This window comes from Bos indicus, chromosome 5, assembly GCF_029378745.1.
Source record: "Bos indicus isolate NIAB-ARS_2022 breed Sahiwal x Tharparkar chromosome 5, NIAB-ARS_B.indTharparkar_mat_pri_1.0, whole genome shotgun sequence".
Lineage (NCBI taxonomy): Eukaryota > Metazoa > Chordata > Mammalia > Artiodactyla > Bovidae > Bos > Bos indicus.
Genome location: NC_091764.1, coordinates 1,448,071 through 1,469,821, shown reverse-complemented (window position 1 = coordinate 1,469,821; position 21,751 = coordinate 1,448,071). Strand labels below are relative to the sequence as shown.

The 21,751-nt window shown below is 40.8% G+C and overlaps 1 protein-coding gene across 2 annotated transcripts; it reads right to left on the bottom strand.

Moving 5' to 3' along the window:
• Positions 1-224: 224 nt before the first annotated feature.
• On the bottom strand, positions 225-20,854 carry TMEM19 (transmembrane protein 19). 2 transcript variants are annotated; one of them, XM_019960181.2, is made up of 6 exons: positions 20,176-20,850; positions 17,901-18,014; positions 8,767-8,904; positions 8,123-8,377; positions 6,338-6,547; positions 225-4,523 (listed from the first exon to the last, which is right to left on the bottom strand). In XM_019960181.2, the coding sequence occupies exons 1-6, from the start codon at positions 20,303-20,305 to the stop codon at positions 4,360-4,362; spliced, it is 1,011 nt and encodes a 336-aa protein (XP_019815740.1). In that variant the 5' UTR covers positions 20,306-20,850; the 3' UTR covers positions 225-4,359. The 2 variants fall into 2 exon arrangements, with proteins under 2 accessions (XP_019815740.1, XP_070644919.1); XM_070788818.1 differs by lacking the exon at positions 17,901-18,014 and having other exon boundaries at positions 20,176-20,854.
• Between the last annotated feature and the right edge of the window lie 897 nt (positions 20,855-21,751).

The following is a 21,751-nucleotide window of genomic DNA, read 5'->3' as shown; positions in this document are numbered from 1 at the left end:
GTAGGGAAGAGGGGTTATTCCCAGAGATTATTTTGGTTACTCTGAGCATTTTTTCATTTGCAGAAGAAACTTATTTGATTGCAGACTTTTAGAAAAGTATTTAGGGAATTCCCTGGGGGATTTGGTGCTTTCACTGCTGAGGCCCAGGTTCAATCCCTGGCCAGGGAACTGAAATCCCACAAGAAGCACGGCACAGCCAAAAACAAAAACCTCATAAAGACGTATTTAAAATTATTTTTGTATAAGTATTTTAACAGTAGCTTTATTGGTAAATAATTTATAGATCACAAACTTAAAAATTATCTCAAAAATAAACATAATCTATAACAGACAACACATTAGTATTTTGGTATATATCCTTCTAATCATTTTTCCTAAATAGTTTTTTCTTGGGTTTAAGTACCTGACTTGAAGCAGCAAAATGACAGTGCAAATTATAAGAAAATCTGACTGATTTATATATAATAAAACACATCCAAAACAAGTAATATCTAGAAAATATCTCAAATTTCTAGCAGTTGTTACCTTGAGGAAGGTGGGAGAAAGCTAGATTTGTTGAGGCGATAGTACAGGCAAGGATGTTTTAGTTTGCCTCTAGTGTTACAATTTTTTAAAAAGAAGGATAGATTCAGAGTATCAATTACGCATTAAAAAAATTGAAACATTAAAAAAAGAGTTGCCACATGTGTAAAATAAGTTTTGAAGGATGTGGTTATGATAAATGAATGGGAATTAAAATGTATTCTCAGAAAAAATAAATTCAGGAACTTTGCCCTTTTAACCCACCTCAACCCCACCCTTTCTACAATCACTTCCTGATTCATCAGTTCCAAAGCCATTAGAACTGTGTCACACGATTGAGAAACACTGGCATCACGGCAGTCCTGTAAAGTTCAGGTAACCAAACTGGTATTTTAATTTTCTTCCAGAAATATGTTCCTGATCATCAACTTTTTTTTTCCTGCCTTAAATGGGAAAGCTGATTAGGCTCAAACAACTTAACTAACATATACTGAACACTTATTTTTTATATGTTCAGAACCATTTGAAATTATAGCAATAATGCTCCATGGTGCAGTTGCACATTTGTGCATTCACGCTGAAAGCTCTTCCAAGTCCCCTGGGATCTGCTGGCCAAGCAGTCTCTCTCACTGTGGTGGCATCAGGAACACCAGAGGGTGGGGCTCCAGGACGCCCAGGTGCAGACAGGCAGCAGCTGTCTGCGCTGCAGGCACGTGGCAACGTTTACAACATGTCACCTCACATGATTTTTCTTTATACTAAGTCTATGCCTAATTGGGATGAAGTTGGCATTTCTGGACTCAGCATCCTACAGGTAAAGCAGCTAGAAAAAAGAAAGAGATACTGATTCCTGGGTCAGGAAGATCCCCTGGAGAAGGAAATGGCAACCCGCTCCAGTATTCTTGCCTGGAGAATCCCATGGACAGAGGAGCCTGGCAGGTTACAGTCCATGGGGTCACAAGAGCTGGACATGACTTAGTGACTAAACCACCACCATCCGCACTTGGGCCAAGGCATAGATAAGTTAGTGATGAGAAAAGCTACGAATGGAATGCCTTGTCTTATCAGTTCACTGTTCTCTTGATGGTTCCCTTTGATGAGTCTTCAAATACTCCTCCTTGAAGTCTTCAGATCTCCTTTTGGAGCTGCCCTGAGCCACATACCTTGCTCTTTTCTACTGTATGAGAGTATGGCAAGAAATAGAATGTATGCCTTTAGGCTGCCCAGGTAGGCAGCAGTACACGTATTACTTTAGTAAATGCCTCCATGGAGCTCTTCCCATGAAAGGTATTTTTTACATAAACTATTTATTGTTACAGTAAAATATCTAATACATGGAAAATTTTTTTTAAAAAAGCACATTTTTTAAAAGTCTACAATTATCATATCCAAATATGCTCTGCAAACAGAGAGTTTCTTCCTAAATTCTGTGACAAAAACTGATCTGACCTGATCTGAGGCTCTCGGCGTCTTTAGTTATCACATTTATTAGTGGTATTCATATATCCACCACAGAAATATCAATGTATTTGGTAATGGGTGCTCTTCTAGACTCTTTGCACAGTTTTAAGTAAAATATTTTATATTTACCCTATCACTTGTCTAAAATCTGAAAAATTTTGATTCCAAAACACAACTAGCCCTTGGTTTTCAAATAAAGGACTGTAAAGCATATGTCCCCAAACTGTTACCAATGTGGTGATTCCTCCAAACCACAAAATGGTTCCAATGAGTATGTCTGCCCCAAAGAATGTCATGAAGTTAAATCTCCAGGAGAAGAGAGAAGAGGAATGTTAGAACAGCTGTAGGAAAAACACAAGCTGCATATGAAAAAACAACAGAGAAATGATCTGGGAAGTCATGTAAGACTCCGTATTACCAGAAGCTATCCATCCATAAAGACAGTACCCAGTACTATTGCTAATAGCTGTCTACATAAAAATGAAAAGCCCCATTCTTTTGAGACTTTTAGGTATGGGGTATTTTTTTTTAATTTTTATTGAACTATAATTGATATATAACATTAATTTCAGGTATACAACATAATGATTTGACATTTGTATAAAGATATTCTTAATTCGGGGCTTCCCTAGTGGCTCAGTGGTAAAGAATCAGCCTGCCAATGCAGGAGACACAGAAGTGGGTTCGATCCCTGTGTTGGGAAGATCCTCTGGAGCAGGAAATGGCAACCCACTCCAGTATTCTTGCCTGGAAAAATCCCATGGACAGAGGAGGCTGGCAGGCTACAGTCCATCCACAGGGCTGTAAAGAGTCAAGCACCACTGAGTGACTGAGGACAGCATCTTCTTATTTCATAGTTCTCAAACTGTTTAAACATTGGACTCTCCTAGGGAGTTTTCTAAAAATAACCCATGCATGGATCTCACTTTCAGACATTCTGATTTACTTGGTCTAAAGAGCGGCCTTGACAACAGTGTTTTTAAAAACTCCCTATTAAAATTGTGTTTAAAAACAATTCTAAGGTGCGGCCAGAGCTTTTAAAAGTCCCAATACTCAGTCTGTGTCCCAGACCACATAAATCAGAATTTTGGGGAGAAGCGCAGACGTATTTCTTTAAAAAGATGTTCAGGTGATGTCAATGTATACACAAAGCCGATAGGTTGAGACCCACTGAGTTGCTTGGCTTAAGGCTTAAGTGTGTCAACTGTTTTTTAAAAAATTCTTCCTGAACCAAGTCATTTCTAGATAATTACTGAAGCAGTCACCAATAAAGAATTCTAAGCTTTCTCTACTCTGATAGTGGCTTATTCATGAATCTCTCCTCAATTTTTCTATGAATGCGCAAGCGGCAGGGGAAGAAAAATATTGAAATCACATGAGATATTTCAAAATACTTTTAGCACAACAATCCATACTATATTAAACTCCTTTAGCACTTCCATCAAACTGAAGAACGTAACTGAAAGTGGCATTCACTTTGGTTGAGGCTATAGTAGAGGAGAGCGTACCTTAACAGGAAGTCACAGCATCTTCCAGTGAATTCTAGGACAGCGAATGAAACAATAATTGCACTAATTTTCCAGTGACTCTCACTGGTCAAGATGCTAATGTAAACCACATTCATAGGCAAATTTCAAAGAAAGCTACAAAGTACGTTAAAGGTATTAAATTTAAGATAACTTCTGCTCAGAGACCAACTGAAATATATAGAGAGGTGCACATTTTTTAGATCTCAGGTATCTCTTTTGCTTTTACTTAAAAATAATCTTTTTTGTGTGCCTTCTAATGGTCACATGAAAAAGACATTTACTTTTTTTTTCCATCACTAACTCTGAGGAAGGAAGAACAAATGTGGAGAAGACCTTGCAGCTCACCAGGAACCAAGCTCCACACTTTTTACAGTACTAAGTGGCAGGTAACGGGAGAAGTCCAGGATACTACACTTACGCAGGCTTCCGCACACATTCGTTTAAATACAACATCAGGGTAACTGGCAGGGAGGCATTTCTCCATCACAACTCAACCATTTAAAAATGTTATCACTTTTAGTCCCTTTGCTGATTTAAATAAACAAAACAAAATTTATATCTACCATGCAGGAACTTTCAGTTCAATATATTGGGACACTGTAACTTCACTGTTCAAGTTCTATTCAGCAGAAGAAAAATAGCTAAATTGAGTCTTGTCTTTCACTGGGAAGATATTAGCTATCAGAAATGCATCACAGAGAGGAAAACTGGCATGCCATCATAATGGACTAGAGGAGGAATTGGCACTTCTGCTTTGTCATTACAGTTATTCTTCTTGGGATAAAACTTGGAATTGCAAGTTTAGCTAAATTCATCACAATTTTAACTGTGGTAAATGAAATAAAGTTCACTGTCTAGGCCAAAAACCCCAAGCAGCTGTTGGGAGCAAGAGGGCTACAAGGACAGAAGTAAACAGATTCACGGCATTGTTGTCGAGGATGGGTTTCCCGGCTATGTACTTCACCTCCTTCCCTGGGCTGTTGACCACCATGCCAGTGCTTTCATCCAAACCTGGAATGAAAAAGAAGCGAATGAAGTGGAAAATCCAAATGACTTGATTTAAAAAAAACAACAGCAAAAACCAAATTAGCTTTCTGCTCTAAAGAAGCTACCCTTGCGAAGATTCTTGGCCATTCAAAGAATGACTTTAGTGGATACCTACATGGTGAGCGACACGGAACCCACGGTTACAAAAGGCCTCCTTGAAGAAGTGGGTCTCAGTATGCCTCAATACTGGTCTCTCAACAATGCTGGAGTTCTTTCAGAAGGAGAAGGGAGGCCTTGAACAGCAGAGGTGGCAGGAAGGCTCCTGAAAGCAGGGGTCACCTTTGCAACCTCTACGATAGACACTAAGGCCCAGCAAGGTGCTCACACAAAGGAGGCACACAGAGATGAATCCAATTTGCCCCCCAGCCCACATTTTTTTCCCAACCCACTCAACATGATCAGAAATTTCCGAGTAAGAACTCAGTTTAGAATAAAACCTAGGCGCTTTAAAATAAAAAGTGTAATGCGTTGTGTGTATGGTTACTGACCCTTTAGTATAAATTAAAATCCAACTGCTTCCTCCCAGCATCTAGATAAGACTAATGAAGCTGAGAGAGCAGATGTTTTGTTGGTGGAACCAGATTATACGGGGGTGTGAAGACAGACTGGGAGCACTGTGTTTGGGGAACTGTCTGGAGACTTCCAGCCTCTTCACTGTATGAATCAAAGGAGAAGACGTGGTTGGTCAGAGGCTGGAGCAAAGACACACCAAAGAGAACAAGTCGGTACACTGACATGACAGGAGAGCCTTAGGTGCAAAGCACAGATAATGTTGGAGAAACGCTTATGTATCTTGATGCAGGACTAGCAGACATGACGTCACAGTAGAAAAGTACATCATCCGTGTGGCGTCAGGTTAGCAGAAGAATTATTTCTCAAATGGATTTGGAAAACAAATGGAAAGAGGGGCATAAGACTGGTCTGACTCCCAAATTCTGCTTCCCTGGGATTAAAATCCCATAAGCAAATGCATCTGTCGCCTGCATGGTCATTCCCTGTATAGCTTCTACTCATTGCTCTGCAGGAATAATTCTCTGTCAGTCAGTTTATCACAAAAGAATAAGAAATTCAAAACTGTATTACAGACTTTGCCCTATTATTCTGGCTCCCTGAACAACCTGTGTCTTTGGGATTGTTTTTATTATCTTATCTCTCTTTTTTTCTTTTCCGTATTTCTTCCCCATTTGTTTCTCTCTTTTTTTTAACATATTTATTTTGTTTTTGGCTGCACTGGGTCTCACTGTTTCGCATGGGCTCTCTCTAGCTGTGGAGAGTGGGAGCATCTCTTCGTTTCAGCGTGCGGGCTTCTCATCGTGCCGGCTCCTGTTGCAGAGCTTGGGCTCTAGCTCAGCGGGTTTCATGTGCTGGCACACAGGCCCAGCTGCTCCATGGCATGTGGAATCTTCAGACTCCTATCCACTGCACCACCAAGGAAGCCCCTGTCTCTTTTCTTTTGGTTTTAAGGACACATTTATTCAGTGTCATGATCAGACTACTACCTTTAGCAATCAACCAGCAGCATAGGTGAAAAAAAACCCTTACATTAAATATCTCTGTTGTAATGCTTTCCACTTTCCACAGAAAAGAAACTAAAATAACTTGTTTACAATTAGTCAAAAATACAGTCCTAGAATTTTTTGTCCATAAACATGACATATCTAAGATATGTCTAAAACATATCTTCTCTGAAGTGGCTAGGCACTGCTACCACTGTCTGTGGCTGAGTCCTCATTTCTTTAATACACCAATAAGTTGCAATAATAAGGTTATGTTCTTACCACTAAATTGCATGGTAGCTCCTAAATATGAATCCACAATTGATCCTAGTAATCCAGCCAGACCCCCAAATGCAATAATTGGCCACTGGGGAGCAGAAATGTCTAAATCGTTAACAAAAACCAACTGTGTGAGGAAGTAAGTGATGCCCACAAAGGTTCCACCAAGAAGACTGGAGGCCAGGCCCACCACCGTCACTCCACCGTTGGTCCCTAAAGAGAACGTGACAAAGTCAGCTGGTGAACAATCAGCCAACATATGAAGTCAAAAGAAGCAAAACATCTGGTACCTGTCTAATCAAAACCAACTCAAAGAAAGGGTTCACTCTGGTGCAATCCAAAGACCCTCCTACTTAGAAAGGAGGCTTTTCTCCTCAATAATTCCTGACATTTTCAGCAGTGAGTTTAGGAGAGCCAGGCTGCTTGGTTTCACTTTCAGTTCTGTCATTTCCAAACTTGGTGACTGTGATGAAGTTATGTAACTTCTCTATGCCTTAGTTTACTTGTTTGTGAGATATAAACAATAAAAGGACCAATTCACATGATTATTAAGACTGCTGCTGAGTTGCTTCAGTTGTGTCCGACTCTGCGCGACCCCATTGACGGCAGCCCGCCAGGCTCCCCCGTCCCTGGGATTCTCCAGGCAAGAACACTGGAGTGGGTTGCCATTTCCTTCTCCAATGCATGAAAGTGAAAAGTGAAAGTGAAGTTGCTCAGTGCTGTCCGACTCAGCAACTCCATGGACTGCAGCCCACCAGGCTCCTCCGTCCATGGGATTTTCCAGGCAAGAGTACTGGAGTGGGTCGCCATTGCCTTCTCAGATTATTAAGACTAAACAGTAATAATGGAGAGCAGTCAGAACACTGCTTTGCACATAGCAGGTACTCAAATATATTAATTGTTATGTTGCAGCTGCTGCTGATAATGAAGGGGACAAAAGGAAGGAAAAAGAAGAAGAAAGAGAGGAGGAGATGGTGATAAAGCAGCAGTAGTAGTAGTACTATTAACAGCAGTAGCAATAGTTGATAACAATAATGGGGAAATGAGATACACATTGAAGCACTAACCACGTAACAGGCTCCCAAGAGATACTTTACCATTTCTTTCCTTTTCCCTTCCTACTGATAAGCCTGCAGGTCAATCTCTCTGTTTGCATACAATTTATCTAGGAGTTATTGCTGCTGCTGCTAAGTCACTTCAGTCGTGTCCGACTCTGTGTGATCCCATAGACGGCAGCAACCAGGCTCCCCCATCCCTGGGATTCTCCAGGCAAGAACACAGGAGTGGGTTGCCATTTCCTTCTCCAATCTAGGAGTTACTAACACTTCCTCAAATATTACTTATTATCACCAGTTTAATAGCCTATAGTCATTTTCCAATTAAGGGGGAAAATTGAAATTCTCTCTTTTTAAAAAAATTATTTATTTGGCTTCGCTGGGTTTCAGTTTTGGCATGTGGGGTCCTCACTCTTCCTTGTGGCATGCAGGATCTAATTCCCTGACCAGAAATGGAACTCAGACCTCCTGCACTGGGAGCATGGAGCTTTAGCCACTGGACCACTAGGGGAGACCCCAAACTGAAATTCTTAAGAGGCTTTTAAGTAAGAAATACAATAAATCAAGAGGCTTTTTTTTTGGCCACACTGTGTGTCATGAGGGATCTTACATCCTGATCACGGATGAAACCCGGATCCCCTGCAGTGGAACCTCAGAGTCTTAACTACTGGATTGCCAGGGAAGTCCCTGTTCACTTTTTTTTAAAAAAAAAGAAACTTAAATAAAGACTCACCAACTGGAACTTTCTCCCAGGTTGTTATTAGCCTTGGCGTGCTTTTACTCAGAACAGGGCCAACTTCTGAAGCCCATGTGTCTCCAGCAGAGGAGGCCAGTGCAGCCAAGAGAGACAAACACATCCAGGAAGCAGTGTGCTGTCTGGAAAAATCTATTGGGATTTCCCCAGGGCCACTTTCTATCATGTACAGCAGGGCCAGCTCCGTGGGCACCGCGCCATTACAGAACACCTGAATCCAGTTTCTCTGCCCACCTAGGATCCAACAAGAAAATGAAGAGCACAAGGGTGTTTCCTCCTCAGGAGGAAAATCATGCAGGTACCTGTAACTGCTCCTAATTTACATTGTAGAGTTTAAGAAAAGAAAAATGACTATAATTTTTAAAATGACTACAAGTGGGATGATAACGCTGCCCACATTCTATATTGTTTCAGAATAATTAATGATAGACTTCAGTACTTCTAAAATTCTGCTGTTCTTGCTATCATGGTAAAGTAATAATAAACTATATCAGGCCACTACTTTAAGTAATTCTCATATAAAATTTATGTTTCATGAGTCTAAACAGGTTCTGATTAAAAGCTTATGTTAAGATGAAATAAAAGTTACTAATTTAAGTAACATTAAATATAATTCATTTTACCTTCCTTGTATTCTGAATCTAGATGCTTCTTTGCTTCTCCTTTCCATTTAGTAAGTTTTGAGGAAGAAAGAAAAAACGTCACCAAAGAGGTGAAAAAGCTGAAATTTGCAATGGTTAGGATAAATCCAACCACGAGCCCTGAAAGAAACACATATATACAAAATTACACTTAGTCCATACACTAATACTGTGAAAAAAAAGAATGAATTTTTTCAGTTATTTTCATATTAAAACCGGAAATGTTCATTTCTAATATATTGACATTTTTACCAACTAAGACATTACCAAACAGTATGCAATGGGAACCCACTCCAGTGCTCTTGCCTGGAAAATCCCATGGACAGAGGAGGCTGGTATGCTGCAGTCCATGGGGTAGTTAAGAGTCGGACACGACTGACTTCACTTTCACTTTTCACTCTCATGCATTGGAGAAGGAAATGGCAACCCACTCCAGTGTTCTTGCCTGGAGAATCCCAGGGACGGGGGAGCCTGGTGGGCTGCCATCTACGTGGTCGCCCAGAGTCGGACCTGACTGAAGCAACTTAGCAGCAGCACAGTCTTTCAAGTTTCTATTTTTTACATTTCCCATCCATACCTGGGATTTTTTTTCCACTTTACAAAAAATTCAGTAAATAGACCATCCAAGAGTGAATCTGGGAGAAAGAGGCACATAGAAAACAAATTCCAACATGACAGAAGTCTCTACTTATTAATAATTATTTTAAATGTAAATGCGTTAAGTGATCCACTCAAAAAAACAGAGACGGCAAAATGGATAAAAATACTGGTCCAACTATATGCTGACTACAAGAGACTTGCTTTAAATCTAAAAACACAATGGGTTGAAAGAACTGAAAAAGATAATCCATGCAAATAAGTGACCAAAAGAGAGCAGGGGTGGGTATACCAAAATCAGACAAAACACACAAAATAGACAAGCTCAAAACTGTATTCATATGACATGATCATCTCTTTCTATATATAAAGCATTTCTTTTCTTTCTGGCATAACAGAATACTTGAGGCTCATCTTAAACCTACTTTTGCCCCAACCCTGAAAGCAGCCATTTCTCTGAGGAGCTCTGGTTCATTCCAGTGGGGAATGGATATTAGAGGTCAAAATCTAGGCTCACGGTCTGTCCATGTCTACTGAGATATATTTGCTTTTTGTGGACAAAGCAAGTGAATACACACATAGAAATATACACTCATGCATATATATTCATGCACATACATGAGTACTTCCAGCCTGGCATTTTCCAAGAATGTGACGAGCACATCCAGGCACAGCTATCTTCTATGGCCCTATCCAGGCTACCTGCTAGTATAATATTACTAACTACAACCTCTTCCACCCCTAACTGCATGGTGGACAATCTCTGCTCTCTGTAACTCTTAAGATAAATATATTCAGTTTTGCTATATGAAGATTTTTATTAAATAACACAACAACAAAACACTACTAAGTAACAGAATAGATATTAAACAATTAAGTATGCTACCATGCATTTCATAATTTAAGTATTAAAGAACAGAACAAGGGCCCAGATTCCTATTTCTGAAGTAATTCCTTCCATTGGTTAGCTCAAGCTAGACTGATTCATCAGTCACTGAATTACTTGATTATTGGCATTTTACTTAAGTTCAGTACATTTTAATTGAGAGTGCAAGAAACAGGATAATGCTGTATAAAGTACTAATAAAGTAATAAAGTGCTGTACCTCTGGAGTTGAACATTCTGAAGTTAAAACCTCAACTGCTGCACTTACTATTGAATAACTAGATGTTACCTAACTTTAAGCTTCAGTTTCTCATTAGTGTATTAATAATAATAATAATTCCTACCTCACTGGCTTACTGTGGAAAGTTAAATGAGATAATTTTAATAATATGCTTACTATATAAGTCAGCACATAGGAGGTCCTTAATAAATGTTAACGAGGATCATTGGCAATAACATTAAATAGCAGTTACAGTGGCAAAACCTCAACAATCACATTATTGTTGCAATTATGATTATTATTGTAATAATAATAATAATGATGTTATTATGTTATCCAACCTTTAAGTCTTTTCAATTGTTTTTTTAATATATTACACAAGTAGTACACATGTGGGCCTCCCTGGTGGCTCAGTGATTAAGAATCCACCTGCCAATGTAGGTAACATGGCTTTGATTCCTGAGTCAGGAAGATCCCCTGGAGAAAAGAGAAAGTTGCTCAGTCATGTCCAACCCAGGCTACCCACTCCATGGCATTCTCCAGGCTACAATACTGGAGTGGGTAGTGTTCCCCATCTCCAGGGGATCTCCCCAACCCAGGGATCGAACCCAGGTATCCTGCATTGCAAGTGGATTCTTTACCAATTGAGCTATCAAGGAAGGCCTGCCCACCCCGGAGAAGGAAATAATAACCCACTCCAGTATTCTTGCCTGGAAAATCCCACTGACAGAGAAGCCTGGCGGGCTATAGTCCATGGGGTCGCAAAGAGTTGGGCACAGCTGAGCAAATGTGCACACATGCTCACAGTACACAAGCACTGGAGAGGAAAGCCAAAACATATGGAGGTATATGAAGCAACAGTCAGTGTCTTTCTCCCTCACCACCACCATGCCCCACCCTTCTCCAGGAGGCTGCCCTTTACTTCAGCCACCTCAAAATACCATGTGAAGCAATCAGTGTTTGAGTTGAGGAAAGGTTCAGAATGAGGAATAAATTGAAGGCAATGTGCTTCAAAGGAATGATTTCTTTGATGTAGTCTAAAAATCTTAGAATTTTTTGTATCTCCCAGTTATGTCTGAACTTTTAGATTAGTAACTGCTGTCTCCAGCGCATGTCTATTCCACCTCCTCAACCCACCTCTAACAACTCTAATGGTTCCTCAGTGCTAAGGACTTAATATGTGTAACAGTGGGAGGCTTTCAAAGAATGTGAAGACTCTAAGAATTACGGCTATCTTCTGAGTTTAAAACATGTTAATTCTGTAACTGGTGGATGAGATCTGGGGAAGTGAAACAACGCTGTCTATAAATAGCTCTGATAGAGGGAATCAGTCAGTTCAGTCGCTCAGTTGTGTCCAACTCTTTGCCACCCCATGGACTGCAGCACGCCAGGCCTCCCTGTCCATCACCAACTCCCGGAGTTTACTCAAACCCATGTCCATTGTGTCTGTGATGCCATCCAGCCATCTCATCCTCTGTTGTCCCTTCTCCTCCCACCTTGAATCTTTCCCAGCATCAGGGTCTTTTCAAATGAGTCAGCTCTTCACATCAAGTGGCCAAAGTATTGGAGTTTCAGCTTCAGCATCAGTCCTGCCAATGAATATTCAGGACTGATTTCTTTTAGTATGGACTGGTTGGATCTCCTTGCAGTCCAAGGGACTCTCAAGAGTCTTCTCCAACACCAGAGTTCAAAAGCATCAATTCTTTGGTGCTCAGCTTTCTTTATAGTCCAACTCTCACATCCATACATGACTACTGGAAAAACCATACCTTTGACTAGATGAATCTTTGTTGTCAAAGTAATGTCTCTGCTTTTTAATAAGCTGTCTCAGTTGGGCATAACTTTTCTTCCAAGGAGCAAGCATCTTTTAATTTCATGGCTACAGTCACCATCTGCAATGATTTTGGAGCCCCCCAAAATAAAGTCTGTCACTGTTTCCACTGTTTGTTTCCTTATCTATTTGCCATGAAGTGATGGGACCAGATGCCATGATCTTAGTTTTCCGAATGTTGAGCTTTAAGCCAACTTTTTCACTCTCCACTTTCACTTTCATCAAGAGGCTCTTTAGCTCTTCTTTGCTTTCTGCCATAGGCGTAGTGTCATCTGCATACCTGAGGTTATTGATATTTCTCCCGGCAATCTTGATCCTAGCTTGTGTTTCATCCAGCCCGGCATTTCGAATGATGTACTCTGCATATAAGTTAAATAAGCAGGCTGACAATATACAGCCTTGATGTACTCCTTTCCTAATTTGGAACCAGTCTGCTAGTCCATGTCCAGTTCTAACTGATGCTTCTTGACCTGCATACAGATTTCTCAGAAGGCAGGTCAGGTGGTCTGGTATTCCCATCTCTTGAAGAATTTTCCACAGTTTGTTGTGATGCACACAGTCAAAGGCTTTGGCATAGTATTTAATAAAGCAAAAATAGATGTTTTTCTGGAACTCTCTTGCTTTTTGATGATCCAACGGATGTTGGCAATTTGATTTCTGGTTCCTCTGAGATCTAAATCCAGCTTGAACATCTGGAAGTTTTCGGTTCACAAACTGCTGAAGCCTGGCTTGGAGAATTTTGAGCATTACTTTGCTAGCGTGTGAGATGAATGCAACTGTGTGGTTGTTTGAGCATTCTTTGGCATTGCCTTTCTTTGGGATTGGAATGAAAACTGACCTTTTCCAGTCCTGTGGCCACTGCTGAGTTTTCCAAATTTGCTGGCATATTGAGTGCAGCACTTCCACAGCATCACCTTTTAGGATTTGAAATAGCTCAACTGGAATGCCATCCTCTCCACTAGCATCCTCTCCATTTGTTCATAATGATGCTTCCGAAGGCCCAATTGACATTCCAGGATGTCTCGCTCTAGGTGAGTGATCACACCATCATGATTATCTGGGTCGTGAAGATCTTTTTTGTACAGTTCTTCTGTGTATTCTTGCCACCTCTTCTTAGTATCTTCTGCTTCTGTTAGGTCCATGCCATTTCTGTCCTTCACTGTGCCCATCTTTGCATGAAAAGTTACCTTGGTATCTCCAATTTTCTTGAAGAGATCTCTAGGCTGAAAGTTACCTAGAATTGCAACCAAAGGGGCCTGGGAATAATCTCTGGGAGGCAGAAAAGGGAAAGGTATGATTGTAATTTTTTAATCTAATAAACTTAAATCTAATCAATTATGTCATATATACTATTGCCTAGAGAAACACTGTGAGAATCAAAAGAAGGCTGGTTAGCCCAAAATATAGCATATGAAGGCCAAGAGAACCAGAGGTTGGCAGACTTGAATGCTGTATCAAGGCCAGGACTCTCTGAACTATGCATTCGCATCACTGACTGTTTCTCAGGAAGGTGTGTCTATGCCGTTGTGTCCGACTCTTTCCGACCCACGGACCACAGCCTGCCAGGCTCCTCTGTCGGTGGGATTTTTCCTGACAAGAATACTGGAGTGGGTCGCCATTTCCTCCTCCAGGGGATCTTCCTCATCCAGGGATTGAACCCATGTCTCCCAATTCTCCTGCACTGGCGGGCAGATTCTTATACCACTGAGCCCCCTGAAAAGCAACCTTCTAAATACAAGCTGACTTCTCAGCTGGCCTGACCTGAATAGTGATGTTTGCACCCAGTTGGCCCAGGACTTCTATATTTAATCAGATTAATAAAGTATCACTCTGGCTCACTGATTAGTCCTTTGTGGCAGTAGGCAACATAAACCAGTTTTCCTTGGCTCTGATCAATTCTGGGTACCTGACTGAATGAGATTTCTATTTGAAAAGACTGAAAACCGTACCTGAACTATGATAACCAAAGAGGTAAGGCCACTTTTGTGAGACCACATGAAGCACAACCACTGGCCTTTTCTGACAACACCCCAGTGGCTCTGCACTCCCATCACCTTTACAACATCTTCTTCCTGGGCTTAAATGCCTCAAACACCTCCTGCTTCTCATCTGCTTCCCCTGACTAGAAATGCAAGCTCTTTGACGATGGAATTTTTACCTATTTTCTTCACTTCTTAGTCTTCAGTGCCCCAAACAGTGTCTGGAAAACTAAATATTTATTGCAGGAATGAATTAAAAAAAGCAAAAATCACTAAACCCGAGAGTCTTGACAAGTGAGATTAAATTTAAACTTGTCAAGAGATTGATGACAAATTATTTACACAGACATGTTCAAAGGAACACACTGAATAACTAGACTGGAGCAGATCACTGGCACAGTGCTTTATAAGCCCTATGTGATCCTCTCCTTATTCTAGAAGTATTCTTTCTCTTGAGGGGACAAGAGCACTCCAAATACCCAGATCCTGAGGATGTTCTGAAACCCTTCTCAGTTCAAAGGACACTAAAGACATACTATGGCAAAACTGAGTAAAATCCCTATGACTATAATAGTAATTGTGGAAGGAAAACAATACTAACATTTATAGATACATATTTTAAGTGCCAGGTTCTATGCTAATCATCTTATATGTATGACTCCTCACGATGAGTCAGTGCTATAGACATTATTATTCCTTCTCATTTTACAGGTGGGTAGTCATTAAGACGAAGTTTAAGTGACTTGCAGTCACACGTTAGGACAGATTTCCCAAGTACGATGATATACTTTGAATCAACAGTACAGTTTTTTTATCCTTAAAGGGAAAAGAAGCTCCAAATAAAAAAGATACCAACTTTCTATAGAATGAGTGATTAGGTAGAGAGTGGAGGTTTTAAAATCCATCCACACGTATTTCCTAAGCACTGCTACAACAGTGCCCAGCACCATTCAAACAGCACGGGGCACAGAAGCGTATGGTGCGGTCTGTCTGGGGGGAGTTTACCGTGTAAGACTTCACAGACTAAAGAGATATGGTGTCCCACACATTTTGTTGTTTGAGCCTCACCAAGAAGCCCATAGGGACCTATTTTATGAAGAAAGTGAGGCTCGGAGGAGATAGGTGCCGTGGCCAAGTTCACAGAGAGAGAGGTGGCAATGCCAGGATTCAAATGTTTATCTTCTAATTCTAAATCAAGCCAAGTAGGAGAGGAATAGAGGCCAAAGGGCTAGAAGGCAGAAAAGGAAATGGTAGCAGGAAAGAAAAGAAAGTGGAGATCAGAAAAGTAAGAGGAGAAAACAGGATAATAAACAGCATGGAAGTCAAAGGAAGACAGCACTTCAAGAACTTGATGTTTCTTCCCACAGGTCAAGAATGATAAAACCCAAAGCAAGGCTGCCCAAGAAAAAACATTTTTAGCAAAGCCTAACTCTATATTACTATATTTAATCAGAAATTGTTCAAATTGTTTGGTATAGATGAGTTAGTACTGTCAAAGTGCTAACAATAAATTTCTCAATTTCTCAACAGAACTTGAAGAGTGTATCTCAGTTTTGAAGAACGAGAATGAGCATGATTCCCCGAGGACCTGTGCCTAATAATGGTAATCACCCTATACGTGCCGGCTATGTATCTAGGCACTGAGCCAAAAACTTCACAGAAGTTATTTCATTCCCGCTGCAACTCTAAGAATGAAATGAGGGGTAGATCAGAATTTTGTGGGTCTTGAAGCTTACAAATCGGGAGCCTGCTTTTTTTTTTTTTTTTTTTAAATCTTTTACCTCTGAAAAATTTACAAAACAAGAGGACCATGAGAGCACATTGCTAGGGCCCTTCCTAGGACTTTGAAAGGTACTACTGGAAATGAGGTGCCATGGAGTTTAAGCTGTTACTTTCATGGTGTTCTTCTCTAGATTGGATATTTGTAACTCACAGGAAGCACTTATTCATCTTCTGAGTCCTTAAAAAGTTGAAGTATAGTTGATTTACAAAGGCATGTTAATTTCTAGGTTAGATGTTAAAAACCCTCTTCTCTGAAGAGAAAACTGAGGTACAGGGAGGTTAAGTGACTTTCTCGAAGTCCCACGACTTTCCTAGCCTTATTCAGACCCATCTTGCCTGATTCTACTGCTTGTTCTTTTACCTATCAGACTATCTCGCCTCCGTGAAGGCCCACTCTAATTCATAAAAGTTTATAAAATCTCTGCTGTATGTGAACACAGAGGAGAGCACATTTACAATACATTAGGGCTAATGATGAGCAGCCACTTGAAGGCTGGGTAGGTGGCTTTGAGACCTGCCAGTTGTAAATATCAGCATCGTGTAGTGATCTCAGCCTACAGGACGTATTTGAGGGGAATCCTCATGTCTTGGGGCTTATACCATTGGCAGAATATGAAAATCCCAAAGTCATATCAGATCCCATCACTCCTCTGGTTTGAGACAGGGGGATTCTAGCTTGGGATAAAATCTTTTTTGTGCCCCACAGCCCTGTATTATCTGGCCATTGCATCTTTCTTTAATGTTTATCTCTCATGACTCTTCCAGTCGAATGAGTCTTATTCTCACTCCCAAATAAATCAGGCTTGAACATGTCAGGGCCTTTCTGCTTGTTTTGTCAAGCCTGGAACATGCTTCTTGCAGTTCTTCTCTTATCTGACTTTTTTAGGTCCCAGTTCAAAACTATCTCTTTAACACAAAAGTTAATCCTGAGCCTATTCACAGAAAAATGTCCCACATTCCCCAATATTCACACTTTATTATCTTTTTCTCATAAACTTTATCATTATATGTAAAGGTTTATGTATTTTATTATCTATCTGTACTAAAGAAAAGAAGTTCCATATAATCTGAAACCTGCCCTTGTTCACAGCTATTCCCCCAGTTTCTAGCAGAGTGGCACACAGTAAATGCTTAATAAGTATCTGCCAGAAGAATAAATCAATGGCCTGTCCTCATCGCAATTCTGAAGACTTGAGAATACTCAGCTGGGACTACTCCGCTTGAGGCTGCTAACAGTAATTTCCAAGTGCTATTCTTCCCAAAATGGGCTTCCCAGGTGGCTCAGTGGAAAATAATCTGCCTGCAGTGCAGGAGATGCAAGAGACGTGGGTTCAGTCCCTGCATAGGGAAGATCTCCTGGAGCAGGAAATGGCAACCGGCTCTAGTATGCTTGGCTGGAGAATCCCATGGACAGAGGAGCCTGGCAGGCTACAGTCCCTGGGGTCCCAAAGAGCTGGACATGACTGAGCACATTCTTCCCAATGGCTCTTCCATTTTACCTTGAGGTAAAATGCTCCAATGTGTCTGCCTGCAGAAAATTTAATCCAACTCAGGAGCTGAGTAATCAAGGTACTGAAAAGTCTATCCCACTAATTTACTTGTTATCAACTACAAAGTTCAATTTGTTAGGAAGGACATGTTAGTATCCGAAATTCTGGCAGAATAGGAATGGCAAACAATGCATAACTTTATCATTGTCTAAGTAATCACACTAAGTAACGTTGTGATTTATAGTTTCATATGTTCAGAATTTAGAAACCACATGTTTAAATTACATAAGCAAGCAATTATTATACGCCAAACGTTCAAAAGAAAAACATACCTCCTAACGCCCCACTGTGATCTAGACTTTTCTTCTTAAAGCCATTAGAGACGATCAAAACAGTAACAACAACAGAAAACAGCCAACGCCAGGGAGAAACAGGCTGAAAGTTACCTGGAAAATTATAGAAGTAGAGCATAAATTGTGTCAGGCCTACACAGGTTAGTCTTGGGTGCAAGCTTTGATAACTGTATTCTGGATTAAAATACTGTTGTAAGCAGAGAAACTGAGATGAAGCCACCAAAGTAAAATATTTACGTTGAAACTTGTTTAAGAGAGACAATCCTACTGGTGAGTGACAAAATAAGTCCTAAGTTTTAAGAACCATTTACAACTATTTATAATAATGGGTATTTGATACATATTTGAAGATGTGAAATGCATTTCTGGTTCTTTCTTTGGAAATCAGGCACGTATTCAACCTCAAGAACTGCACAGAACAAACAGGATCCAATTTTTTTTAACACGATCCAATTATTCCTCTCTCTGCCTTTCACAGAGATTTCTTAAAAAGGTAACATTCCCACAGGCTACATACACACCTCAGGATTCAAAGGTTAGCAACTGATTTTTCCAAAGGTGGCATCCTTTGTTTTGTTTCGGCTAGCATAATTTCTTTTCAGATAATTGAGTCAATAAAGATTAGGAGATTTAGTATAAAAAATCCAGACTCTTGTTTTCTGTTTTAAAACCTGGATGTTCAGGCTCACATGGCAGAACTGACTACAGGGGGAAGAGAAACCACCTCCTTTAGACCATTCGTGGCGTTACCATTTAAAGTCCCCCCTTTAATATAAAGTGATTATAAATGTGAACTATTGCTTGTGCCCACATTTCTACCAAAAATTGGAAAATGTTATAGTAACTATAAATAGAGCATAACTTTTAAAAATTATGACTCACTTTATCGCACACCTGTAACATAATATCGTACATCAACTAAAACAACAAAAATTTTAAAAAATGAAAAAAAAAAAAGGAAAATGGAAGACGAAGAGGGTAAAACATTAAAAAAAAAAACTGGGAAAATCCTATTTCTAGAAGTGCAAACTGTTCTCATGTGCTTAACATGCAAAGAAAAGCCTTGGACAGCTTCACTTACCTGCATTAGGTGCCTGGTCCCAAGGGGTCACTTACATTTACAAATCCTGGCTTATTCTATTTCGTTCAAGTCATAGTTAACACTGCCCCAAGAAAGGGCAGTGTTACTTATTTACCTCCCTCCCCAAGCCCTCATTCCCTACTGGGAACCATGAATGAACAGCCAGAAATCTGTATCTTGGAAAACATTCACTAGATTATTCACACATTTCTTTGCAAAACGACTAAGGTCTAAAATGGCAATCACTTATAACCATTTATTGGAGAGGGCAATGGCACCCCACTCCAGTACTCTTGCCTGGAAAATCCCATGGACAGAGGACCCTGGTGGGCCGCAGTCCATGGGGTCGCTAAGAGTCGGGCAGGACCAAGCAACTTCACTTTCACTTTTCACTTTTATGCATTGGAGAAGGAAATGGCAACCCACTCCAGTGTTCTTGCCTGGAGAATCCCAGGACAGGGGAGCCTGATGGGCTGCCGTCTATGGGGTCGCACAGAGTTGGACACGACTGAAGCGACTTAGCAGCAGCAGACTTAGCAGCATAAGCATTTATAAGTTTACTTTCTCTATTTTTCACTTTTCCTTTCAACTGAACAGTATTCTGTTTTTATAAAGGGGTATCAAGGAATCTGTACAAAAGCATACTTGTGCTCTACAGCAGCTTCAAAAACCTTCAAGTTCTGAGTTCAGAGTACCTCATATTTATGCAAATTGGCTTCAGGCTTTAAAACAATTTTGCTCTTCGGCAGTGACCAAACAGCAGGCAAATCTTCCAAATCTCCAAATGTGAACACTGTGTCGTTTATTTTCATTTTTTTTTTAAACAGGACACATGAAACTGATGAACTTTATGCATATTCTTATTAAAAGTATCACTGCAAATGCTTTGCAAAATTATGTTTCACTTCACTTGCTTTTCATCAAGATAGATGTAACAATTACATAAAATATAAAACATATTTTAGAACAGGTATAACTAGTATGACAAGCAATATTAAAGCTTTAAAACGTTCAAGGCACTGTATATTTCCATGTTAGTTAAATCCAAGTCAGGCCACAGAAGTTAAATAAACACAACAGTTTATAACCCTTCATAGGACACGAGTTTTGACCTTCAAAATGGGACATTCTAACTTTCACCAATTAAAGACAAATTAGAACATTCATACTCACCATAATAGGTGCTTGCAGTCATAGACATAATCCAGAAAGCTGAAGAAATGCAAATGATCAGGCTCAATATAACTATATTAGTTATCATCTTTATGTATTTTCTGTACGTACTGTCGTCAAGATCTCGCATGAAAAATAAGGATATAAACACCTGGGGAAGAAACTATCTCGCGTTTCGGAGAAAAATAAAGTCAGTTAAGTGGCCAGCAAAATATTCGTATAGAGGCGAACATAAATGCTAACATTTGTCACCAGTCGAGAAAACAGTATAAACCGACACTGTTTCTAGATACTGGGCTGAGCACTGCCGCGGAAGCTTAGGCGAGGAAATCAAGCCGCAACCGTGATGGGCGCCTGCTCGCAGAGCTCGGATACTTCACACCTGAACTTCACCGCCGCGAACAGGAAAGGGAAGCGGGGGCAGCCAAGCAGAGGCCTGGGGCGGCGAGCTCCGCCTTCCCCGCCCACCCGTGAGAGGGAGGCCGGGCGCCCGCGGCGCGAAGGGGCGGGACGCAGGACTAGGATGCGGGGTGTCCCGGCGGCGAGTCCCGCCAAACCGCGCGTGGTCGCTCCGCACGGCCGCCCCCGCGGTTCTAGAAGCCTGGTCCAGCCGGCCGGGCGCAAGGCCCCCGGCTCTCGGCCCGCGCCTGCCCTCTTCTACGCCCGAGACGTGCCTCCTGCGCGCATGCTCCGTGGCCACCGCGGGCGTGGCTTCGCTCACCAGAGCGTTTAAAGGGCGGCTCCAAGGGCAGGTAGGCCTGGAGAATCCCGCAAGCGAGTGCCGACGTTTGTGTCCTGTGCGTTTGTAGTGCTTCTTAGAATCTAGGCAGTTGGAACACCATATAAAGGTCTTGCGTTTGAGGTCATCCCCAAGCGCGGAAAAGTGAAACTGCCACCATGAGAGTAAGAGAAATGAAGGCAAGTGGATTGAGATCCAGTTAAGTCCATGTCAAGCATCAAATTCGGATGAATTGTTCATGCCATACAGTATTAACGGGCTTTTTAGGGGAAGGGGACATATTGGGCTGTAGAAAGGGAATTTTGACTGAGAACATCGTTTAAAAACAATGTCGTTCTGTAAGGTGCTGGACACTGTTGGCCACTGGAGATACACAGATAGCTCCACATAGCTCATGTTATTGAACTCTCAAACAGTTACTGTCTGGAACTGTGGGAAATCTGTTCCCATACCTCTCCAATTTGAGGTCTGAATTCAGTCAGTTCACTTAGAAAGCAGAACAGCTTGTCATCATTAAAAATCTGAATCTTGTGACTTCACATTTTATTTCAAATTAATTTTTGTTTGCTGAGTTATCAGTAATTGATAATTACATTATATTCTGAACTTTTCCCGCTAATTGCTGACAGTGTAAGCAGCAGCAGCAACTCATTTTCAGACGTAGTACCCAAATGTGTTTTAACCTGTTAAGAGTAATTACTTTTTGAAAACAGTGTTATATGCAAAGACTATTTAAAACGCTTTCCTTTGGAAAGTAAGTGAAAGTCGCTCAGTCCTCTCCTACTCTTGCGACCCCATGGACTATAGAGTCCATGGAATTCTCCAGGTCAGAATACT

What these genes read in the sequence shown, in the direction of transcription:
- TMEM19 (XM_019960181.2), bottom strand. Translation starts at nt 20,305, where the DNA reads ATGCGAGATCTTGACGACAGTACGTACAGAAAATACATAAAGATGATA. An exon ending in CTGGGAGAAAGTTCCAGTTG is followed by an intron (nt 6,548 to 8,122) that starts GTGAGTCTTTAT and finishes CGTTCTCTTTAG; the next exon opens with GGACCAACGGTGGAGTGACG. An exon ending in AGCTACCATGCAATTTAGTG is followed by an intron (nt 4,524 to 6,337) that starts GTAAGAACATAA and finishes TTTTCATTCCAG; the next exon opens with GTTTGGATGAAAGCACTGGC.